Here is a 24,770-nt window from a genome sequence, read left to right on the forward strand (position 1 = left end):
GGGTTCTCGACCCGAGTGAGGGGTTCATCAAGGTTCTCTGACCCATGTGCCCCCAGAATGCTTTCCTGCTTCCTCCTGAAACCAGAGATGTTATTTTCTATTCCCGAACAAGAGGTTACTATAACGGTCTAGAGGTCTTGGAGCCTGTGAATATTTTTAAGAGAGCTAACGCGTTGGCTTTAATGCATAGTAAAATAGTAAGGCGTAATTGATCATCATGTCTTCTTGAGAGCAGGTGTTCTGGGGAGGGGAAAGTGGAGTGGCTATGAGCCCTGAGGCTCACAGTTCAAGGAGAGTTCCATGGAAGGTGGTGAACCGTTAAGAAACAGGAGGTTGTGGGAGGCTAGAGTTGCCTTGTGAACCTTGCGCCTGAGGCTGTCTCCTTAGGGATGCACTGCTTCTGTTTAAGCAGGAAGGTCCGTGCTGACCCACCAGACTTCTCACAAAGCAATGTGATGCATCCACATTTAGGATTATGTGTTTTCTTGGAGAATTGCTTCCTTTCTCATTATGTGATACACCTCTTTATCTCTAATATTTTTTGCTACGAAGTCAGCTTCATCTGAAATTAATACAGCTACTCCAGTTTCCCTTTGATGAGTGCTAGCATGGCATATCCTTCTCTAGCTCCCCAAGGCTTTACACTTAAAGGGAGTTTCTTGTAGACAACATACAGACAGGTCTCTTTTCTATCCACATTCACAATCTCTATCTTTTCATTGGCAGATTTAGACCATTCGTATTTAAGTGATTATGATACAGCTAGATTCCTATCTACCATGTTTGCAACTGTTTTCTATTTGTTACAGTTGTTCTTTGCTTCTCCTCTCCCCCCTTCTGCCTTTTTTAGTAATTTAATATTCTACATGATTCCATTTTATCCCCTCTCTTAAGTGTATCGATTATACTTGTTTTAATGTTAATGGTTATGCTATAGTTTCCAATATACATGTACAACTAATCTAATTCCACCTTCAAATAACACTATGCCATCATATATGCAGTCTAACACTTTATTACAGAAAATGCCCAGTTCCTCCCTGGCTTCCCTTCATTCATTTCACCTATGCATACACTATCATTACTCAACACACTCTTGTTGTTATTATTATTACTTTAAATAAAGTTATCTTTAGATTAAGAATAAGAAAAATACAAGTTTTATTCTACCTTCATTTATTCCTTCTCTGAGCTCTTTCTTCCTTTCTTTATGTAGGTCCAGGTTTCTCACCTCTATCATTTTCCTTCTCCCTGAAGCACTTCTTTTAACATGTCTTGCAAGACAAGTCCACTGGCAATGAATTCTCTCTGGTTTTGCTTGTCTGAGAAAGTATTTATTTCTCCTTCAGTTTTTTTTTAAGATTTTATTTATTTATTTGACAGACAGAGAGCACAAGTAGGCAGAGAGGCAGGCAGAGAGAGAGAGGAGGAAGCAGGCTCCCCGCTGAGCAGAGAGCCCGATGTGGGGCTCGATCCCAGGACCCTGAGATCATGACCTGAGCCGAAGGCAGAGGCTTAACCCACTGAGCCACCCAGGTGCTCCTCTCCCTCAGTTTTGAAAGATAATTTCTTACATATAGAATTCAAGTTTGGTGGATTTTTCTTTCACCAATTTAAATATTTCAATCCAGGGACGCCTGGGTGGCTCAGTTGGTTAAGCAGCTGCCTTCGGCTCAGGTCATGATCCCAGCGTCCTGGGATCGAGTCCCACATCGGGCTCCTTGCTCATCAGGGAGCCTGCTTCTCCCTCTGCCTCTGCCTGCCATTCTGTCTGCCTGTGCTTGCTCTCTCTCCCTCTCTCTCTCTGACAAATAAATAAATAAAATCTTAAAAAAAAAAAATAAATAAATAAATAAATAAATATTTCAATCCAGGGTCAGCTGGGTGGCTCAGTCAGTTAAGCATCCTACTCCTGATCTCAACTCAGGTCTTGATCTCAGGATCAGGGGTTCAAGCCCCAGTGTGGAGCTTACTTAATAATTAAATAGTTAATTATTTTCAATGCAGTCTTTCTTGTGTGCATGGCTTCTGAAGAGATGTCTGCTGTAATTATTATCTTTGTTCCTCTATAGGAAAGGTATTTTTCCCCTCTTGGCTTCTTACAACATTTTTTCGGTCTCTGATTATCTGCAGTTTGAATACAATATGCCTAAGTACAGTTTTATGTTGTTGTATTTTGGTGGCACTTACACCCTTTGATGTTCCTTGAGCTTCCTGACTCTGTGGTTTGGTATCTGTCATTAATTTTGTAAAGTTCTTGGCCACTGTTACTTCAGATATTTCTTCGCTCTTTCTTTTCCTCTAGTATTTGGTTACGCATGTGTTACACCTTTTGAAATTATCCCACAGTTTTTGAATGTTCTGCTTTGGTTTTTTGGGCTTTGGGATTTTCCATTATTTTTCCCTTTGCATTTCACTTTGGGATGTTCCTGTTGTCTCGCCTTCAGTCTTACTGCTTTTTTCCCCTTGTCTTTACCCAGTTTGTGGATGAGCTGATGAAATATATGTTATAGTGTTTTTTATTTACATCATTTCCTTTTGATTCTTTCTTTGTGTTTCCATCTCCCTGCTTATGTTAACCCATCTTTTCTTGCACATTATCTACTTTTTCCATTAGACTCCTTGACATACTCATTATGGTTATTATAATAATGATTCCTGCCTGGTAATTTCGACATCTGTGTCATATCCTACCCTAGTTCTGCTTTCTCTCTTCAGACTATTTTTGTTTGCCTTTTGGCAATCTTTGTAGTTTTTGCTGAAAGCCAGACAAGTTGTGTGCGGTAGTAAGAAATGAGATGGAGAAGCCTTTGGTGTGAAGATTTATGTTAGGCTGACTAGGAGTTGTGTGGTGTTTAATGCCTCCAATAGCTGCAGGGACCAGACCTTCAAATTCCTCTAGTATTTTTGTTTTGCCCCCTCGCCCCACCCTCCTCTTGCCTTTGGGCTTTCCTAAGTCCTCCCCATCAGTGTTTGCACCTTGAAGGTCTTCAGCTCTAAGTGGCTGTTATTACAATGAAGCCCTGTTGATGGGATGTTAAGGGGAGAGGGGAAGTGCTCCATAATCTAATGACTAAATCTCCATCTTTGAATGGGCCTATGTGACCTTCATACACATTTCCCCACTCTATAGCATTCTTCCCATCCACCCCTTCTTAGGTGAGAAAGGGAGGCTAGAGGGGGCTGGAAGGGACTCAGTGTCCTTCCCCCAACTTATATAAGGCTCTGGAAAAGAGGGGAATCTTTCATAGACCTTCACCATGAGAACTTGATGGGATTTTTGGCAATAAAAACCATGAATGTGTGGGTGGGAGGTGAGGAGGACTGTTCCAAGTTTGATCTCAAGAAGTTTCTCACTCTCATACTAGTTCACACTCAGCCTCCAGAAATTCATCAAAATACCTGTTAAGTGTTACCATCACTTTATGGCTTCAGCATCTTCTGCTCTAGATAAGCACATCTCAGCTGTAAATTTCTAGTTTCACTTGTGTCCATATTGCAGGGTGGTGGATTGCCCTGCAATCTAAGTTCTCTGATGGGTCCAAGCAAAGATGCTGATTTTCAGTTTGTTCAGTTTTTTCTTGTGGTGAGGACAAGAGCAAGCTCTTCACATGTTGGAACTAAACCAGAAGTCCACATATATCTATTTTATCCCACCTTTTTAAGTGTATGTTTCTATTTATTTTATAATGCACAGTATATGTTAGGACAATCAATATACACATATATAACTTAAAACCAGTAAGAATACTTACATAGGGTTGCATGTTCAAAATATTTTACCAATGGAGGTAAACAATAAAAGTTTGTAGTCACTGTGTGAACCATGGTACCCAAGAACTGAGGAAATGGTCATCTGTTGCTCATTGCTGGGACTCCATCATTGACAGATCCAGTCTCCAGGCTAAATTATAAACTTAGGAAGAGCTAGAAACCTTTGGTCCCCAAGCTAAAATAACAAAGCTGGGATAATTTACCTTTTGTTCCTATCAGCCAACATAGGCACATCTTAGACCTTCTGGGGGATATTTATGCAGTGTTTTTAAGTAAGGAGAGAGGAAGAAGTAGGTGGTAGGGAGAAGGTATTTAGCTAAACCAAAGCTTGTTTATGAATTAACCTTCAATAAGCTTGGCAACTGATCCTCACAGAATGGACATCTTTTATGAGGACAAACAGTTAAGAGCCCCTAGTCTGTGGGTTTCCCCAGAGGGCAGGCTGGATGATCTCCCATTTGTATTGTATCAATTCCCCCAGCTCTGTACATACTTGGGGGCTCAATTCATGTTTGGTGAACCATAGCTAAGGTAGTGTTGAAGGTAAATGTGGTATATTGGGGAATCTACTACTGTAAAAAATGTAACTCCATTCCGATACCTGGACCTCCAAACAGATGATGAACGACCAGAGTAGTTAGTAGTTGCTGCTACCTTTCCAAGTAGCCAGCCCTGGAATAGGTGAAGCCAGCGTCTGAATGCATAGTCCCAAGGAGAGGAAGCTATACCTGTAACAACTAAAAAATGTAGCTACAAGTCTGGTGTTTGAGTCACTATATAATACAGTCCTTATAACAGGGGCAGAACATCCAGTAGTCAAGGGTTTCAGCTGGCAAGTAGGAGAGGCCCAACACAAGATAGCTTAAACCAAACAGAAAAAAAAAACTCATAGAATTTGAATGTTCAAGGGTGATGTTGGATTCAAACACACCTAAATCCAGCCCTCAAACCTTGTCATCAAGACACAGTCCCTAATAGCGTCTATCTGTAGATCTATCATTTGTTTATCTATCCGTCATCACCTCCTTCCTCTCCCCCCTATTCCCATCTGTTCCCTCTGAGCTGGCTTTATGCTCAAGCAGACTAACTTTGCAAGGGGCAGATGTGCCACTTGGCAGCCTCAGGCTGACATTCTATCAGTTTAGCAACTCTAGCAGAAGAATGTACAGTTGACCCTTGTTTAAAACACAAAGGTCCTCTTGTACACGGATTTTTTAGAAATATATAAATCCAGTACAGCACTTTAAATGTATTTTCTCTCCCTTATGATTTTCTTAATATTTTCATCTTGTCTTATGTTATTGTAAGAATATAGTACAGAATACATATAATATACAAAATATGTGTTAAGCGACTGTTTAGGTTATTGGTAAGGCTTCCAATCAAAAGTAGGCTACCCGTATTAAACTTTTAGGGAGTCAAAAGTGATATGTGGATTTTTGATTGGGCAGGAGCCGATGCCTCCCATCCTAGGGTAAATCAAGGGCCAACTGTTTTGGTTTTTTTTTCTCTATACTTAAAACAAAAGCCTTAGCCTACCTCAATGGCCCAGATTTGGTCACGTGCCCATCCCTGACCCAGTCTCTCTCATTCACTAATTGCCCCAACTATTTGGCTAGAGCTGGGTGAAGGGAAAACTCACCAGAAGGGCCATTTGACCGTGGACCTGTTCCCCAGTGAAAAGGTGAGGTACCATCTTGGAAGAAGGGGGTATTTTCCAAGGAGCAAAATACTGGGGAGACCAAAAAACATGTCTGCTATACCTTACTTGGCTTCTTTTTAAGAGGAAGGAGTCTTGGGGCATCTGGGCGACTCCGTTGGTTAAGTATCTGCCTCAGGTCATGATCCTGACACCTTGGCATCCAGTCGAGCCTCTGACTCCCGGCTCAGTGGGGTGTCTGCTTCTCCTTCTCCCTCAGCCCCTCCCCAACCCCACCGCATGGGCATGCTTTCTCTCAAGTACATAAAATGTTAAAAAATAATAATAAAATAAAAGAGAGAGAGAGAGGAAGGAGTCTTGTCTGGAATAATGAGTTTTACCTTTTCTTTGTGGGAAATGGTTTTTAAAAACCACAGTCTGGGGGCACCTGGCTGGCTCAGTCAGTAAAGCATGTGACTCCTGATCTCAGGGTTGTGGGCTCTACCCCCACACTGGGCAAGGAGCCTACTTAAAAAATAATAACAAAATCTTAAAAACAACAACAACAACCCCCATACACATACAATCTGGTTGTGATGTTCTCTTTATTACCAGATAGTTACTGCTTCTAATTTTGCGGGGAGGGGGGGATTTTTTTGGTGGAGGGTTGTTTAGTTTTTAATGCAGAGAGATAGGAAATATTTTCTTAGGGGAAAAAATAAATCATGAGTTATATTTATATATCTAATTCAACTCTAACATTGCAGAATTGTTACTTAAATTATTTAATATTACATATTTTCTCTTATGGTAAAAAAAAAATCTTGGTACCTAATGATATTAATATAAATTCTTATCTATCATATAGCATCCATGTCAAAGTTTTGAAATAATGACATTATTATTATTATTTCTTATGACTCATATTTCTTTATGGCTTAGGTTTTTGACATTAGGATATATCCCAAGAGGAGTAAAGAGTCAAAATACTATATTTTAAGTCACTCGAAAGAATTCTTTTTATGTGCAAGGTTATGTCACCAACTTGATATGCAGTTAGGCTCCTTTGCTTCAGTTTGCTTTCAGCTTTTACAGACTGTTTTTTTTTTTTAATTTCATTTCCTTCAATTTTGGCTTTTAATTTTTTAGTTTTTTTTTTTTAAGTAGGTCTCCATGCCCAACATGGGGCTTGAAGTCACCACCCTGAGAAAGAGTAGCAACGCTCTACAGACTGAGCTAGCCAGGCACAGCTTGGCTTTTAATTGTGTACAAATTTACTCGGTTCCTAAGTCAAAACTTTTTTCAGTTATATTCAGTTTTACTCCCATCACTATTCCCACCGCCTTATTCCCTCCTTCCCCCTACAGGTAACCTTTTTAGGAATTCTTGTTTAGGGTTTATCCTTCCATTGCTTTAAGTTTCAGACGGGAGGTGCATGTGGTGTGATCTAAGCAAGACATTCCATCCAGTAGGGAGAGAGATATCCCAGAGCACAGGGAGCTTCAACTCATTGTCATGATGGGAGCTGGCAAGGGGGGAGAGAGACACGCGCACACACACAAGGAGAGACAGAGAGAGGGAGGGCTGGGTCACAGAGATAGCAATATTTCTTCAAACTCTGAGGAATGGCGTTAAAACCAACAAAGAATCTACAATTATTTCAAGAATTTCCAAGTTAAAAAACAAAGCGTTAAGACATAGAAGGAGAGACAAGAGCGCCCCCTGTTGGCCGCTGGTGGACTGCACATAATCTGTAGTAACCGGAAACTGCGGGCAGTGGTGCTTACTGGGTTAGCTTGTGTAAAGAAATGTACCCTTGGGGCGCCCTAATCTCAGCTCAGGTCTAGAACTCTCAGAGTTGTGAGTTCAAGCCCTGAGTTGGGCTCCACACTGGGTGTGGTGACGACTTAAAAAAAAAAGTACCCTCAACTGACCAGGGGACCTGCAAAACCCACACCAAATTTACTCTGCTCTCTCCAGCTCTTGAGTCCTATAGACCCTGGGATATATGCTGACTCTAAATAGCTATGTTACCACATCTTGACAAGAAAGTCTTTATTTTCCTTCCTGCACTTATTTTCCTGGCATAGAAGAAAAAAAAAGAAAGAAAGAAAAAGCAACAGCCATGCTTTCTGTTGTCCCTTACAAAAATATGGCGGTAATGACACTGCCCTCTCCAGGTATATCCTTACGCAGATTCTATGTCAGTGTGTGGGAACAATGTAGAACAGTGGGAAAAGGAGGCATGTTTCTGGCTTCCACCACTTACTAGCTGTATGTCCTTGGGCAAGTTCCTTAACCTCTCTGAGGCCTGGTTTTCTTATCTGAAAAATAAGAATGATGGAGTCCAATTCACAGGCTGTTTCTGGGGGCTTATCTGAGTGGTATACACAATGGTTCTGATGTGGGATGTCAGTACGACCTTACATAATGGGCCTCACTAAACAATAGCTCCTACTACTGTCATTTCCTTTCTGTTTCACAGGAAATATGCGAGAATCCACGATTTATCATTGGTGGAGCCAACAGAACTGACATCTGTCAAGGAGATCTAGGTAGGCAAGTCCCCTGGGGTCACTGGTCATTTTCCAGCCAATCAAGGGGTGATTACATGTGGTCCCTTTACCGGAAGTAAAGGGACAATAAAGGTGTGGTCCTTTACAGGAAGTGAAGGGACAGTAATCTGGTTTTGGTCTTAAAGCATTCGAGAGAGAAGGTTTTTAGAACACTACTTCATGCCGGTGTATCTGTGTGCTGGTGATGGCTTCATTTACTTTCTGTTCCTTCCACATCCCTCATCAGTTCTTTGCCTCATGTCATGGGAGATAGGCCTCCCTAGAGTCTCAAAGCCATTTGCACACCTCGCTCCGCAAGAGAAAAACCTTGCTTCTAATTGTACCTACTCCCTTAAAAGAGAGCTCTGAAACTGTCTGCACACCAAGCACATCCCTGGAAATCTGTATGGAATCTGTTTGCACACAGAAAATGCACCTGTAACCCAAACTGTTGTTGAAATTGCCCCAGCAGCACTCCATATGAAAGGAGTCTCCACACAGATGACAGTTGTCATGGGGGTGCACATCCAGTGTTCTGTCTCCGTGGTTAGCTTGGCTCTTCTTGAAGTAGTCTCTTCAGTGTGGACCGCAGGAAAGCTCTGTGAGGCAAAGTTGGAGACAACATCAACAGATATAGTTTACAACTTGAGGGGAAAGAGCATCCAAGACCCAGTGGAACAAATTTGGCTTATTTGGCCCCAGAAAGAGAGGTTGAAGAGGTTTTCAGTATCTGGGTTCCTACACTTCGGGGAAGGCTGCCTATAGAGCCCTGGGCGAGCTCATAGTCTGGACCTTCGAACAGAAACTGTTTCAAAGGGGAGGCTTGCTTCTTCTTGGGGGGGAGCAGGACAGAGTGGAGAGGAGGTCTTCTGACTGCTCTTGGTCTCCCCTCTGCCAGCTCAAGGATGCCATCAGGTCCACACAGCAAAACAAGGGCCTTGCAGAACTTAAACCAGCCTCCCTAGAGGGCATCTCTGTGACTGTCAGTGCCCCCTGGGTGCTTGCTGTCTCCCACTCTCTCTCTCTCTCTTTCTCTCTCTCTCTCTCTTTCTCGCACATACACACACACACACACAGAGCAAAATGACTATATACCATACTCTGCCAGAAAGGAAGTTCAGGGAATAAGAGAATGTCCCCATCTCCTTCCACTGTGAGCAATATATTCGTGCCATCTATAAACTGGTTGCCAGGCAGCTGCCTAACAGACTTTCCTTCCAGTACCAGGGGGCTTGGCCGGTGGCCCTCAGATGCCCAGGCTCCACCCCGAGGGGGGAAATGTACTCCCACTGCAAAGATTTCATACAGGTGTTAGGAAGAATGACCCAATGTTGACCTACTGCTCTGTCTTCCTTGAGGTCCAAAAAGGAAGTGAGCTTATATTACAGGTGGAGGAATTGCCTACAACCTTCGGGCAAACCAGTCAAAAGTCAGAAGTTACCTTGACCGAATTGTCCAGGGACTGCTAGCCGGCTGTTCTAGGTGGACACCTCTGGAAGCAGGACAGTGAACACTAAGTGAACTCATTTGGCGAAGACATAGAAACGTCAGCTGGAATCCGGTCTTTCTCTTTCCTGGAGGTGACCTCTGCCCTGTGCTTGCCTGCAGGGGACTGCTGGTTTCTCGCAGCTATTGCTTGCCTGACCCTGAATGAGCGCCTGCTTTTCCGAGTCATACCCCATGATCAGAGTTTCACCAAGAACTACGCAGGGATCTTCCACTTCCAGGTGAGGGAACTGGAGTGTAGTTGAGAGGGCCAGCTGCCATCCACACCCCCTGCAGCCACCCCCCCGCCCCGCACCCCCTCCCTCCTGGCCTGGACCTCCCAGCAGCTTCAGGAAAATTTCCACCCACCCTCCCAGCCTTGGCTGTGGGCAGTGACCCCCTTAAGGCCTCAGGCCTTTTGAGGAAGCAGTTGTTTATTCTGCCCCCTAAGCCCATCCCCCCTCCAACCCCCCCACCTTCTGCTATGCCCCAGAAAGGCAGGAAGTCATCCTGTTTGCTGGCCTGTGGATCTATTTTTGCCTCTCCAGCTGGCTGGCTGCTGTGTTGTTACCCACAGCCCTTCTCAAGTAGGTCCCTAAGATACTAGCATTGGGAATTTGTAGGTTCACAACAGGAAAGACCTGCGCCCTGCCGGACTATGGCTCCCTTCCTTGTTGCCCTTGAAGGCAGGTCTGCATGAAGTCTCGCACTCACCTTTTCTAGGCCCTGGAAGGAAAGTTTGGTCAGTCTGGGCACAGGCTTCTGGTTCAGCCCATAAGTGAGTCTTTCATTTCCAGACTCAATGAAACCACTGGAAATTTTCTAGATCCAGATTGTCCTATCAGAGAGCCAAATCTTGGTGCTGACCCAGAACTGAAGTAAGTTCCACATGTTGGGATCTAGCAGAGTCTGGGGTTCTGAGGCATCAACCTGTTTCCAGCCCCGGAAGCTCCTAATGTCCCAGAACCAATCCAAAGCATCACTTGATGTTCCTCCTGATCTTATATGTCAGCACTGAAGGCCTCAGAAAAGGCCTCTGATCAGGTTCAGTCCTGCTGCCCCCACTGCCCCCCCATAGCATGGGTGAAGCAGCCAGGTCCCCATTTTTGTTTCCTTCCTGGGCCATCAAGCTGCCAGTTTCCCTCTGATATTTAAAAGGTCTTATGACTCAAGGGCCATATATATAAAAACCAGGTAGATTTTTGCTCTCTTTTCAGTAAGGGAGAAAATGTCATTAAAGGAAATTAAACCCTATTTGGCCTTCTTCAGTTAAAACTGATTTGTTCAAGAAAGAACAACATCCAGGGACACCCAGGCGGCTCAGTCAGTTAAGTGGCCAACTCTTGATTTCAGCTCAGGTCATGATCTCAGGGCCATGAGATGGAGTCCCATGTCTTTGCGCTCAGCATGGAGTGTGCTTCAGATTCTCTTCCTCTCCCTCCAGCTCATGGTCTATCTCAAATAAATAAATAAAACCTTAAAAGAAAAAACAAAACATCCAGAACTGGAATTATTAGACAATGTTCCTGTTATAGCCAGAATATATTCTGGGGCGCTTCCCTCTTCCCTGTCGATCTTTCTTCTTCAGCAGCAATTTCTACCTGTGTGTCATCAAGACATCTATAATCAATACGTCACCTTCACCTAGACCAGTAGTTCTGAACCCTGACTGCACATTAAAGTCAGCTAAGATACCTAAACTATAATACGTAGACCCAGGAGAGCAGGAGAATGAAAATCTCAAGCCCTCAGATATGCACGGAGCACCTACCATCCCCAGGACTGGGCTGGACTGTGTGGAAGGGATAAAGTGGTATGTACCACACTTTCTGCTCTCAAGAATGCCACAGTCCAGTTAGAGAAGGATGCACACACCCTAAACCCAAGAGTATGGACAAGCACCAAGAGGCCAAACAGAGGAAATGGGGCTGCTTGCCAAAGAGACTCAAAGGAATGTTGGAGTAGAGATACGTTTCCCAAAGGTGATCTGACGATGTGCCTCTGTCCTTGACGCTTTTGTGTAGTTCTGGCGCTACGGAGACTGGGTAGATGTGGTTATTGATGACTGCCTGCCAACTTACAACAACCAACTGGTTTTCACCAAATCCAACCACCGCAATGAATTCTGGAGTGCTCTGCTGGAGAAGGCTTATGCTAAGTAAGGCAATGCTCAAGGATGTGAGGTGGGACTAGAGGTGGGGAGTGGGGCGGCTGTAAAATCCAGCCCAAAGTCTTGTCACAAGAGGAGGCATGTGTGTGTGTGTGTGTGTGTGTGTGTGTGTGTGTGTGTGTGTGTTCAACTGTGACCCAGAGTCCAAGACTGTAACTAAACATAAACTAAATGGCTGTAACTAAACATGCTATATTTAAGGATAGAATGAAGTCATGTATAGAAGATCTTTGGATTCAGCCTCCTATCGTGAGCACTTTAATTCTGCCTTCAGAATTAAAGGTTGGTGTTGCAAGTCTTGGATCTGAGCATTGTATCTCTGAAGCTCACGTCCCAGGATCTGGCTTGGCTCAACCTCTTGATCTTGTAGTATATGAATAAAGTCATGTTGCTCTCACCTTGGAAGCTCCACCCCAGCCATTACTAATGGATCTATCTAATGGAACTCTTCCTTAGGGTATAGAATATGGTAGAAAGAGAACTACCAGGAAGTGGGAATAGCTGGGTTCCAGTCCCAGTGCTTCCGGGTCTCTGGCGCCTTGGGTAAGCCACTTAGCCTTTGGAGCACAGTTTCTACAACGCGAAGAAAGGGAATCACAGTATCTATCCCATTAACTTACAGAGTTGTTGGGGAATTAGGCAAGAAGACAGCACAGGACCTGAGAGTAAAGTCCTGGTGGCATGGCTCCTGGGTCATGTCTCCTGAAACGCTGGGACCTGGGACTGGTCTTCATTCTCTCTCCAAGGCTTCACGGTTCCTATGAGGCTCTGAAAGGTGGGAACACTACGGAGGCCATGGAGGACTTCACAGGAGGGGTGACCGAGTTTTTTGAGATCAAGGATGCTCCCAGAGACATGTACAAGATCATGAAGAAAGCCATCGAGAGAGGCTCCCTCATGGGCTGCTCCATTGATGTAAGTCTGGGGTGTGGGGTACAGGGTGGGGAGCAGCCAAGGTGCAGGAAGCCCGTCATGTGATGTAGAGCAGCGTAGGGATTTCCTCTGGGACGGGGTGGATGTTTTGTTTTAGGAAGCAGGAACTGGCTCTCAACTTTGAAAATTTCTCAGGGAAGAAGCGTCTCTGGGGATTTTCACCAAAGAGATGGGGCAAAGACATTCCAAGCCCAGAACTTGAGGTAGAAATAGGTCCAGAGGCCTGTGTCAGCAGGGCCTCCTGTGGTCGGTGCTGCTCAGCCCCAGCATGGCCCAATTAAGCTGACCACATACCTGTTCTGGACCAGAGCCCGCCTTTCCCTAAGACAGCCTCCTAGTCACCGAGCTTTGGGACGTGGGCTTTGTGTTGTCACCTGGGAGAAGCTTGGCCAGCAGGTACCATCTCAGTGCAGTGGAGTGGTATGAACTGAGACTGGGGCCAAGGGGAAGGAGATGGTAGACTGGCCAGGCCTCCTGGCCAGGAAACACACCTGCCCTTGGGGCCTGCTTAGTGTGTAACAGTCTTGGTGCTTTCCATCGCTGAGGAAGGGACCCAAGCAGAATTCCTGAATTTCCTTCCTTTCCCCATACTCCAAATGGGTCTGAAAGCATGGGAAGATCAGCTAGCATTAAACACCCACAGATGAACATTTTCTTTCTGTATCACTTTTCTCCATCTTGTCTCCATTCACACCGTTTATCTCTCCTCTTTTCCTTGTCTGTCCCCTTCCTTCATTCTGTCTCCTTCCCTTTCTGTCGCCCTCCCTTGTTTGCTCTCGCTCCTTCTCCTGGACTGTCTGTCCCTGTCCCCACTGGGCCTCAGGATGGCACAAACATGACCTATGGAACCTCTCCTTCTGGACTGAAAATGGGAGAGTTGATTGCACGGATGGTGAGGAATATGGATAACTCGCAGCTCAGGGACTCAGACCTCCTCCCCAGAGGCTCAGAGGACAGACCGACCCGGGTGTGTACACCTCCAATTGTCGGGACTGACCACCCCTCCGGCATGCATGACCGGGGCTTCCTGGTGTTAGACTCCCCTCAACAGACAGTGCCTTGCACACTGACCTCTGCATGGGCCTCCCAAGGGTCTGGGTTGGAATATCTTGCCCTCTCCAAGGCTCCTGAAGAAGGTGGGAGAGACCGGATTTGGAGGGAATGTCTGTGGGAGCTCCTTCCTATCCTGCAGTCCTGGCAGTTTCTCTGATAACAAATTAACAAGTAGAAATACAAGAGAGACTTCACGTATTCTAAAATACTTCTCCTCTTCTAATTCATTCATTTGTTCATTCAACACATATTTATTGAGCTCCTAGTGAGTGCCAGACACTCTTCTAGCAAACAAAATAGTTTTTGTTCACTAGAACAGTCTTATATTCGAGTACTTTTGGAATAATGCATGTTCACTGAAGAATGCTGACTGAGCCGTACAGAAAAGAACAGAGGAAAAATTAACCTACATTCTCTCCCATCTAAAGGTAGTAACTCTTAAGTATTTAGTAAAATCCATCTAGGACTTTTCTTTGCATACAGTTCATCTAAATGTTTATTTTTAAAATCTCATAGTCTATGTACCTCTTTGCAGTTAGGCTTTGTTCAGTTAGCCTTATGTTCTTAATGTGCCAATATGAATTATATTGTTAATGTGTCTCCTAAAACATTTTTTAGTGGCTGTACGGTATGCCAACATACCAATAGGTTATAGTTTATTAACCCAATACCCTCTTATTGGAAAATGGGATTGTTTCCCTTTCTTGTATTGGTTGTTATTTTTTAAATTATTTTTATTAACATATAATGTATTATTTGTTTCAGGGGTACAGGTCTGTGAATTGTCAGGCTTACACACTTCACAGCACTCACCATAGCACATACCTTCCCCAATGTCCATAACCCAGCCACCCTCTCCCTACCCTCCCACCCTCAGCAACCTTCAGTTTGTTTTGTGAGATTAAGAGTCTCTTATGGTTTGTCTCCCTCCTGATCCCATCTTGAATGCTATTGTGAACATCCTACGAGATACATCTTTGTGTGTGTCGTGATGATCCTTTGGGACAGACTGCCGGTGGAAGTGTGCATAAGTAATGCCAACGGAGTCGTTTCAAGTGGTTTCCCAGGTCTAGATGTGAGGGACGTGTGGATCTCCTGCCCTATCCCTTTCTGTTCAGCATGGTCTGGGTCATGTAAGGACTGAGATATGGAAGAGGCTAAGTGCCAAAAAGCCCAGGCTCCATCCACATCCCTGAACTTGAAAAGGCTCATGATTTGCCCAGTCCGGCATGGCTCCCAGAGCTCATGTGAAGCCACAGAGAAATGGTCTAGGGCTCCCTGGGCATTGGAGATCCTACACTCTGCCAAGCATTCTTGGGGCTGCCCCTTGGGGATTTCTGAAAATGGAAGAGCTTCCCCTGCCCCCTTAGGCTGTCACGTCTGAGCAGGACTTGCTTCTGGTCTCCTCCAGATTCCCTCCCTGGACTCTGTGACTCTTGATTTCTTGAGTATTGTTCTTGGTGGGTCTGGAGGAAGTGAGGGGATATACAGAAAGGAGGTTGGACCTATATGTTTCATCTAACCTCTTTTCTCACTTCCTTTCTCTGCTGGGAAGAGTCAGCTCTGGGTGGGCTCAGGGTAAGGGGAAGCCTGAGTCCAGGACAGCCTCCATCTGTCCCTATTTCTTTTTTGAAGACCCCAAGAGATCCAGAAACGAGGGGCAGGGGTCGTCTCACCTACCTCGACATTGTCCCACCCTCACATGGATCTCTGATGGTCAGAATGGATCTTTTCAGGGCAACCAGCTTGAGAGAAACCACTCTTCTGGGCTATGTCTTCTTGACTGCCTAAGAGGGCCAGCAGTGGTCCTTGCGTGGCCGGGAGGCCCCCTTTCAGAGCGTGGAGGAATCCTTGTCCTCACAGAACCTGGAAAATTATCTCATGTGCGCTTTGTCTCAGAGGCGACAGAACTTCTGCCATCCAACCCCTGACAGGCTGTCTGGTTTTTGCTCCACAGACGATTGTTCCGGTTCAGTATGAAACAAGAATGGCGTGTGGGCTAGTCAAGGGTCATGCCTACTCGGTCACTGGGCTGGAGGAGGTGAGGTTGGCAGGGCAGGCGGGCTTGGGAGCCACTTGGGTCGCCTCCCGAAGTCAGGACTTAGCTACCTGAGCCCCTTCACCTCTGCAGGGTTGCCTACTCTCGGGGGTTCTGCTCAAGGTCTGAGTCCAGAGCCTATGGCTGGAGGGGGCCCCTGGAACTGTCAAGGTGGATCTTGCCACCAGGTGGTGCTCAGGTCATCTTTGCTTTCAGTGCTAAAGATGGCAGTTTTCCCAACATTTCCAAGGAACAAATAGAAATCACTTTAGTTTTATGGAATTGATTTCACAGGCTCTCGTGTTTCCTGTTCTCTGGGAGGTGAACAGTTACAATATCTTGCTCCTCCTGGCACGTCTGGCTGGAGACAGGAAACTTGTCAGGACCACTGCGCACGGCTGGGGAGGCTGTGCCCCCATCCACAAGGATGGGCAGAGACTGGAGGAAGGGGCACTTTTTTCGAATTGGTCCACCTGTGGGGGCCATTTGTCTGTAGTTCCTTGGCCAGCAGGGTGTATTTTTTTTCTAATTCAAACAAAGACACCTAGAGTGCTCTAGTGGCCTCACAATATTCACCATGCCCATTCTCCCCCAAAGCTCGGAATGGCCAGGAAAATCACTTCTCAGCAGACAGTCAAGCCCTGACCTCTGCAGACTCAGCCCTAGGGTTCTGACATTCCCCCTGCCATTCCACAGAATCTCCTTGACCAGGACCTGGCAGGGCAGCCCCTGTACAAGATTCTCTCCCTATCCCCACCCTAGCTCTCAGGGCAAGACAGAAAACCTTCTTTCTAGGAAGGCCCAAACCAAGAGAGCTTTTTCTCTTTGTCCAAGGCCCTGTTCAAGGGGGAGAAAGTGAAGCTGGTGCGGCTCCGGAACCCCTGGGGCCAGGTAGAGTGGAACGGCTCATGGAGTGATGGGTAGGTGAGGGGGGCCCGCAGAGCCTGGGGCCAGGCTTCGCTGAATACTGCACCATGAGAGTACTACAGTCTAAAATTACCCTCAAAACTCATGATCCGCAGAGGAGAAAAGGGGACATGGGCTCCAGGGAAGGGCCCACAGAGGAGCCAGGGGAGCTGGGGATCCAGAGACCCTACAGATGGCCACTGGCTGGAAAGGAAACTTTCTACAAAGCATGGGCTAGGTCCAGTAGAAACAAAGTTTGAAGGCAGGGGTCTGGATTTCCCTTCTGTTTCCTTATCTGTAAAATGGGAACAGTGTTACCACTCACATGGTAAGCTGGAGAGTACCTAGCCAGTGCTAAGATTTCCTCTCCCTCAGTGTCCCCATAAAAAGTACACAGTGCCCCCGAACGAGCTTGTTAATTATCACCGAGAGGAACGAACTGGGTGTAGGAAAAATAACAAACACTGGAAAGTTATATGATGGCTCAAAAACATTTACAGAGCTTCTAGGGGGCACCCAATCACTGGTTCCCAATTGCTTCACTGAGTGGGGGGCGGGGCAGCCCCTTGAGCTCTTTCATTCCCAAGAGGACATAGCAGAACTCAGTAGCTGCACCTGGGCTCTTCAGCCTCTGGGCTTACCTCCACCCAGGGCGCCTTCATTGCTGGTTCACTCGGCTCTACCTTCACTTAGCGTCACTGAGCACCGGCTGGACAGCAGGCACAGGTCTGGGCACTGAGGCTGGCCCCTGAACAGGCAGCCTCCCCGGAGAGACTGGGCTAATCTGCTGACTCTAGTCTTTTTATGGCCTCTTGCAGACACTGACCACATTCCTTCCCTCAGCAGTGAGACAAATCCCCACTTCTTCTGTGCCAAAAAGGTGGCAGGCCCCCACGCTACTACCTGGGGACTTAGAAGTGAACAGGGAAACAGAGGCCCTGCCCCTGTGAAGGTCAAGTTCCAGTGGGAAGGACAAAACAACCACTAATAATGAAGATAAAGCTCCCAAAGATAAACCCGCCCCTCACCTAGTTTGGGTGGGATAGGAAGAGTAGAAAGAGGTTGTGGGAGAGATTGGCATGGGATCTGGGCTCTCTGGTCTGGGAAGGCCCTTGGTGCCCCATCAGCTGTCCACTGGCCCAGGCCACCCACAGGGACCCTCACTGTGTTCTCCAGCCCCATAGTTTGGTGTCCAGGCTTAACCCACATCCTACCAATGCCTCCATGCAGGGACTGCTGACAAGTGGGGCCCATCTCTAGGTCACTCAAGGAGACCACCCTCCCTGCTCTGGGTCCCTCCTTCTGCTCTCTGGAACCTCTATTTTCCCTTGAGCATTCCCTGACCCCAAGCCCTTCCTCGATCCTTCACCTTGCCAAGGACAACCCGGTTTAGCTTTATTCTCCTCAGCATGCCTGAAACACAAATGCACTTCATTTCCTCCCTCCTGGGGAGAGTGTGGAAGACCAGCCAGCCTTTAGAAACACGCAGCCAGGCTATTTCCTGGGGTGGTAGGAGAAAGGAAATGTTTACATGCTTGGTCTTTTTCTTAGAACTCAGACAGTTACTTATTAGAGGGCAGGTGCTGTTCTAAAACTTTTCCATGCATAATTTCATTCATTGCTCATCGGAACCCTCTATGTAGATGATAATACTCATTACACTTTTGCAGTTGGGGAAACAGACACTGAGAGGTTCAGTGACTTTCCCAAGGTTACACAGCTAGTACTGGTAATATTAAATGGAATCCTGGGGGACTTTGGGGTGGCTCAGTCAGTAAAACGTCTGACTCTTGATCTCAGCTCAGGTTTTAATCTCAGAGTTGTGAGTTGAAGCCCTATGTTGGGCTCCCTGACTACTTAAAAAAAAAAAAAATCTAAAACCAAGTGGAATCCAGTCATTCTATGTCCAGAGATCAACTCTTAAAGCGTGAGGAGGGATTTAAAAGCAAAACAAAACAAAACAAAAAAAAAAACCACCTCAGCCCTCAGAAGGATCAAGCCCTTACAAACCCATTTAAGGTCTTATTCCTGTGGATGGTGGGAAGCCATTATTGGGTTTTACACTGAGGGGATCAGATCAGATTTCCAATTTGATGCTTCATGCTTGCTACAATTAGAAGGTGAACTACTCTTTCAGTTTTTTCATATTTCTCTTGCTACTCCTGTCCCAACCTACATCAGGCCTCCCCTTCTTCTTCCTTCCATAATTCCTCCATTTTCCCTCCAGTTGGAAGGACTGGAGCTTTGTGGACAAAGCCGAGAAGGCCCGTCTGCAGCACCAGGTCACTGAGGATGGAGAGTTCTGGTGAGTCCAGAACCCAGAAGGGCCCCAAAGGGTAAGGGATGAGGTGGGGAGCTGATTTCTCAAACCTCAGTGCCCGGAAAGAGGCCATCAGACCGCAGCCCCCAGGAGATCTGGGCCCTATTCTCCTCTAGTCCAAGGCCCAGCAAGGATGGGTCTCTGCGAGGAGCCAGCCCGGTCACCGTGGTGACTGAGCCTGGGACCAGGCCAGCATGATGTGGCTCCTGCCTCGCCCGTGCCCCTCTGTGGTGCATGCCGCTCCAGCCACTTGCTCCCTGGCCTTTGTAGAGCTGTCTTCTAGCCAAGGCAGCTCTCCTTTGCTCGCCCAGCGCCACGCTCACCCTCACTCTGATCATTTCTAAGTGGCCCTCAGCTCTCAGTTTAAAGGGAACTTTTTCAGGATCTCCGTTTTGCTTGCTTCATTGTCTGTCCTCCCCTAAACTGTCTCCCAGCGCAGTGCCTGGGTCCAGTGCAGAGGGACACGGTTCCATTGGAGAACTGGATTGCTGCCAAGCTCTCCCACCAAGGACTGAGTCATTACCAGAAGAGATGGTAGTATGGGGTGGAGACATGAGAGTGGATAGTGTTCACCCTACAGGGGAGAGACAGGGTCCTCTCTGGCACCACGCGCAAGTTTGAATGGTCTGATCGTGCTAAGCTTGTCCCCGAGTCTCACCTTTCCCAGCCTCCCACACGGGCCTCTCTCTTCCAACCTCTCAGGATGTCCTATGACGATTTCATCTACCATTTCACAAAGCTGGAGATCTGCAACCTCACGGCTGATGCCCTGGAGTCCGACAAGCTGCAGACCTGGACGGTGTCTGTGAACGAGGGCCGCTGGGTGAGGGGCTGCTCTGCCGGAGGCTGCCGCAACTTCCCAGGTGGGAGAGGCTCAGGGTGGGGAGGAGGGCTCCAGGCGGAACTGAGTCAGTACTAAGTCCTGGGGGTATCTGATCTTATGAGACCCTCCCCATTTTACCAAGAAGGAAACTGCCATGCCGAGGAGTGTGCAGTAGGGAGCTGGTAACAACTTTTAAGCAGGACACCGTGACAGGAGGGTGCTGCATTCCTAATGCTGAGGGTTGGAACTGAACACAGAGTTTTAGCTTCGACTGCAAGGCTGCAAGCCAGAGATGAGAAAAGCTGGAGCAAGTCCCAGTGGGGGATATCGAGGGAAGAAGGCAGATTCAGGGGACAGGATATTGGGTGGAGTCCCTGAAGAGTGACTTCAAGTTTCCCAGTTTGGGGCGGCCCAAGGGAGGGTGTTAGTGTCACAGCATAAGACACACAGGAGAAAAAATTAGGCGTGTTGTTGGTTTTACGGTGGAGCTGGCTGTGGGCTTGTAGGGAGGGGAGTTGAGTTGGGGACCTGGGGAGTTTGAGGCCCTTGTAGAATAGCCAGGTGAAGACGTGCCATAGGGAATTGGTTGCACGGATTAGAATGGTTCTTGGTGGTATGACTAGAAGTCAACATGTATCTGTGGAAGGATGGAAAGAAGGGAAGAGGAAGGAAGGAAGACAGGAGGGAGAAAGGAAGGGAAGGAGGGACGGAGGGAGTCTGGTGGAGATGGGGGCTGGGGTCTACATCATCCTTACGCAGGGACAGTTACAAAGTGGGTAAGACAGCCCAGGGGGCGCAGAACAGTGGGGTGGGAGGGAGGCCTGAGACCACAACCCAGGGGCCAACAGCATTTCAAGGGCAGGTGAGGAAAGGGAAGCCATCAGCAGAGAATGACAATCACAGCTCGGAGAGGGAGGAGGAGCCGCACAGCCAAGCAAGGGGGGCTCCATCTGCAGAAAGGTGTGGGCTACCCACTGCTCCCCCCACATTGTTTGACGAATGCCTGAATCACTCCTTCTGTATTTATTGAGCAGCTAGGGGCAGGAGATCAGTAGGACCCCTCTGTCTTACTCCTCTTCCTGCATGTTCCCTGAGAGGCACATCTGAATGTACATTTCCTTCCTGGGGGGCACAGACACCTTCTGGACCAACCCGCAGTACCGTCTGAAGCTCCTGGAGGAGGATGATGACCCCGACGACTCAGAGGTGATCTGCAGCTTCCTGGTGGCCCTGATGCAGAAGAACCGGCGGAAGGACCGGAAGCTGGGGGCCAACCTCTTCACTATTGGCTTTGCCATCTACGAGGTGTGCAGTTCCTGACTGGCTTCCGCCCCAGACACACATACATTCCTCCGAGCAGAGGGTTTGGGGACCTCCCCAGTACTCAGTGTCCCCTCCCAGAACTCCTGGTATCAGGCCCACTTGTGTCAGAATCTCCTAGATATTTGTCACAGGAAGAAAAAACCCAGGATGGAGGAGTGGAGTGGGGCTGGGGCTGGCCGGATCGGTGGTGGGAAATCAGGCTTCTGCATGCATTCCACAGTGGCTGGCATTCCCTTCCCACGTGCATTTCATCCCTGTGCAGATGTGAAATCCACAGAATCTGAGCAGCTTCTTTTTCTGTTTTTCCTCAAGGTCCCCAAAGAGGTATAGAAGCGGCAGCAGCCAGCAGTTGTGCACAGCGTTGCTCGGGGGTCCTGTGTCCATCCGTGGCACATCAGGAAGCTTCCTGGTGGGGTTTGAGGGCAGGACTATGATAGGGGAGTGTCTTGCCTGTGTCACGAACTCCAGAGAGGGTGCATCCGGGTGATCTCCCGACTGTCACTGTCACGATGTGCCCCTCTCTCCCACCAGAGACCGTCACACACGTGCTTTCAGACATTTACATTCACATCTCACACACACGTGCGCGTGCGCACACACACACACACACTTGCTCATACTCATACACATTCGCACTTACAATTAATACACCGTCACACGGACACATTCTAAGGTGACTGCCCTCTTTGGGATGGAGGAATCGCCTCCCTCAGACCCCAGCCAAGGCTCCTCCTGCCTCCTTGGGGTCCCTCCCCAGCCTGGAGGTGATTTGGAGCTGACCAGCAGCAGTTCTGGTAAGTGGTGGAATGATAGACTTGACCTTCACTTCCGAATCACAACAGAAAAGGAGGAGGAAATGGGGTAGGGAGCTCCAGGGATGTGGAGCTATTTGAGGCCTTAATCATGACTGTGAACTGGGTGACCAGAGCTGGGAAGAGACCCCTGGAGGGGGACTGTGAGCAGGACAGGGCATCCTTCTCAAGGAGCTCCATCCCTTGGCTCTTCTCTCCGTCAGATGCACGGGAACAAGCAGCACCTGCAGAAGGATTTCTTCCTGTACAATGCCTCCAAGGCCAGGAGCAAGACCTACATCAACATGCGAGAGGTGTCCGAGCGCTTCCGCCTGCCTCCCAGCGAGTACGTCATCGTGCCCTCCACCTATGAGCCCCACCAGGAGGGAGAATTCATCCTCCGGGTCTTCTCCGAAAAGAGGAACCTCTCAGAGTGAGTCAGCCTCCTTTGTGCCACCTGTCCCTAAAAGCCCATGCAGCCCATTTCAGAGATTGGAGACATGGGGTGGCTGGACCGGTCCCCTCTAGGAGTCCTGGGATATGCTGACCAGGAGACCGCTCTTTCTCTGTTCCTGAGCCACTGGCCACATCTCCATTCAGTCTGTCATCCCACAGGTATTTATTGAGCACCTACTGTGTTGCAGGCACTTTTCTTCTAGGCACTGAGGATAGGGCAGTGAATTGAACAAAGAAATCCCTGCCCTCATGGAGCTTAACATTCTAAGAGGAGACAACGAGGCCTGGGGAAACACATACATATATGTGTTAGAGGGAGATAAGTGATAAGAAGAAAGAAAGAGAGGGATGCTTGGGTGGCTCAGTCATTAAGCGTCTCCCTTGGGCTCAGGTCATGATCCCAGGTTCCTGCATTGGGCTCCCTGCTCAGCAGGATGCCTGCTTCTCCCTCTCCCTTCTTATGTTCCCTCTCTCGCTGTGTCTCTCTCTGTCAAATAAATAAATAAAATATTTAAAATTAAAAAAAGAAGAAGAAGAAAGAAAGAGAGTAGGGAACAGGGATAGGAGGCATTGGGGGTGATGGAGCTCTTAGGTAAGGTGGCCTGGGGAAGCCAGCATGGCCATATCCTGCATTTTTGGTCACTGCAGATGAGTTCATAAAGCCCAAATCCTCTGAACTCTGCCCCAAAAGAAACACAGGGCATGAGTAGGTAGCTGGGCTTGACTTTGGGACGCTCTGGGCAAAGCCAACAAGAACCCATGTGTGTGCCCTTGGCTGCTGGGGATAGTGCCGACACAGGGTTGGTCCCCATGGTGGGAGACATTAGTCCCTGGGCTTCCTTTGAGGTCAGTCCCGACTTGGCTCTGAGAAGCTGAGTGTCCTGAGCAAATCCTCTCTGTGCTTCCTGCCCACTCCTGGGGACACTGACAATCCCTCCCGTTTGTGTTTCTCACAGGGAAGTTGAAAACACCATCTCTGTGGACCGGCCAGTGGTGAGTGCTTTGGTTCTGATGTGTGAAAAGGCCCCGAGGGTCATATTCCCCGATCCAGGCAGGGGACAGATGGGTGGTGGAGGGGAGAGGTGGTATTGGCAGAGGAAGATGGGCATCTGGGGCATGCAGAGCAATTCGTCCATATTCCTGCAATTTCTGTTTGTCGTGACTAGAGTAACAGACCTCGCGGTGCTGGGGCCATGCAGTCTGCCCAGGGGCTAGGAAGCACAGAAGAGGGTCCTGGAGGGGAGAAGCTATTTGAGCCTCCAGAGGGAGGGGTCAAGGCCATCCATGGGAAGGGACAACAAGGGCAGCAGCAGTTGGCTTGGATTATAAGGGCCCATCTCAGATACAGAAAATACACACCAGCTCTGGAGTCAGAGTCAAAAGCTGGGTCCTCCACCTATCAGCTAGGTGATTGGGACAAGTTATGTAACCCCTCAGTTCCCTACTTTGTAAAATAGAGATAACAGAGGTGCCTTGCAAGGCTTCTGTGAAGTGGGAATCAGTGAGATCATACATTTGCAGTGTCTGGCATAGCACGGGCTCCCACACGATTGTTATTAGTCACATGCCTTGTATCTTATGAGGTCCTTCTCTCATGCGTTACCTCGCTTGACCCTTGCAAGATTTCTGAGATATAGTAAGGTTATTATTATCGCTGGCATTAAAGTAAGGAAGGAGAGGCTCGGTGTTAAATGGCTCCCTTGGGTTCCCAAAGCTCACAGGCGGCAGGGCTGGAACTGACATCCAGGTGTTTGGAGCCCAGACTCAGGCTCTTTCCCTGGTCGCCACACGGAGACCTGCTCCCAGGGTTAGGAATCCCAGAGTTTCAAGCATAGAGTTGGCATATGTCCTGTCTCCTTGTATTAAGGAGTCTTGTGCCGGCCTTGGGCCTTTGGGCCCTGGTTTGTGCTCTGTGTGACTTGGGCCAATAAGGGGACAGCAAATGTTCCACCAAACTGTCTTCTGGGGAGTCACACTCATGATTCTAATCCGCAGGACCCCAAGATCACAACCTAAGCCAAAGGCAGACACTTGACCCACTGAGCCACCCTGGCGCCCTATTCTTATCTTTTAAAACACTAGTCATCCGAGTAGTGTATTTACCAGGAATTTCAAACTCAGGAGTGTATGGGAGCTGGCGTGCCACCTGACTAGGGCAGGAAGGTGGGGGTTTGGATGTCCCCACACAGGCATATTTGCCTGTAGTTCTCAACTGATTCTTAAGCTTCAGTGTTGGAGGGACAATGGGAGTGGTGGTGACCGCGGCATCTGGAAGGTGCAGACAACAGCAGCTCTCAGCTCCCCAGATTTTTGCCATAGAGGTAACCAGCACATGAAGCCTGCCACACCTTCTAGTTTTATTTATTTTTTAAAGCCCCAAACCTAGATTTCCATATTAAGTCTCTATGTTAAATATTTGCAACAACAACAACAGAAAAAAACAAAACAAAACAAAACAAAACAAAACCCAAACTCTGTAAATCAGACAACATTCATTTTTAGGC

General features: G+C 47.6%; 1 protein-coding gene across 3 annotated transcripts in view; it reads left to right on the forward strand.

The window, feature by feature from the left end:
• The window catches only part of LOC111160918 (calpain 3), a 48,619-nt gene that overhangs the window by 17,021 nt on the left and 6,828 nt on the right, over positions 1-24,770 (forward strand). For 2 of the 3 annotated variants that reach the window (XM_022524305.1, XM_022524313.1), the window contains exons 2-14: positions 7,899-7,968; positions 9,577-9,695; positions 11,478-11,611; positions 12,370-12,538; positions 13,380-13,523; positions 15,567-15,650; positions 16,482-16,567; positions 18,781-18,858; positions 19,576-19,736; positions 20,832-21,001; positions 21,332-21,343; positions 22,035-22,243; positions 23,223-23,259. In XM_022524305.1, coding sequence (XP_022380013.1) covers positions 7,899-7,968; positions 9,577-9,695; positions 11,478-11,611; positions 12,370-12,538; positions 13,380-13,523; positions 15,567-15,650; positions 16,482-16,567; positions 18,781-18,858; positions 19,576-19,736; positions 20,832-21,001; positions 21,332-21,343; positions 22,035-22,243; positions 23,223-23,259 — 1,473 coding nt within the window. The remainder of the gene's footprint in view (positions 1-7,898; positions 7,969-9,576; positions 9,696-11,477; positions 11,612-12,369; positions 12,539-13,379; positions 13,524-15,566; positions 15,651-16,481; positions 16,568-18,780; positions 18,859-19,575; positions 19,737-20,831; positions 21,002-21,331; positions 21,344-22,034; positions 22,244-23,222; positions 23,260-24,770) is intronic. The other variant, XM_022524322.1, reaches the window with a different exon arrangement.

The sequence above is a fragment of the Enhydra lutris genome, unplaced genomic scaffold (assembly GCF_002288905.1).
Source record: "Enhydra lutris kenyoni isolate GAN:26980312 unplaced genomic scaffold, ASM228890v2 scaffoldscaffold4, whole genome shotgun sequence".
Classification (NCBI taxonomy): domain Eukaryota; kingdom Metazoa; phylum Chordata; class Mammalia; order Carnivora; family Mustelidae; genus Enhydra; species Enhydra lutris.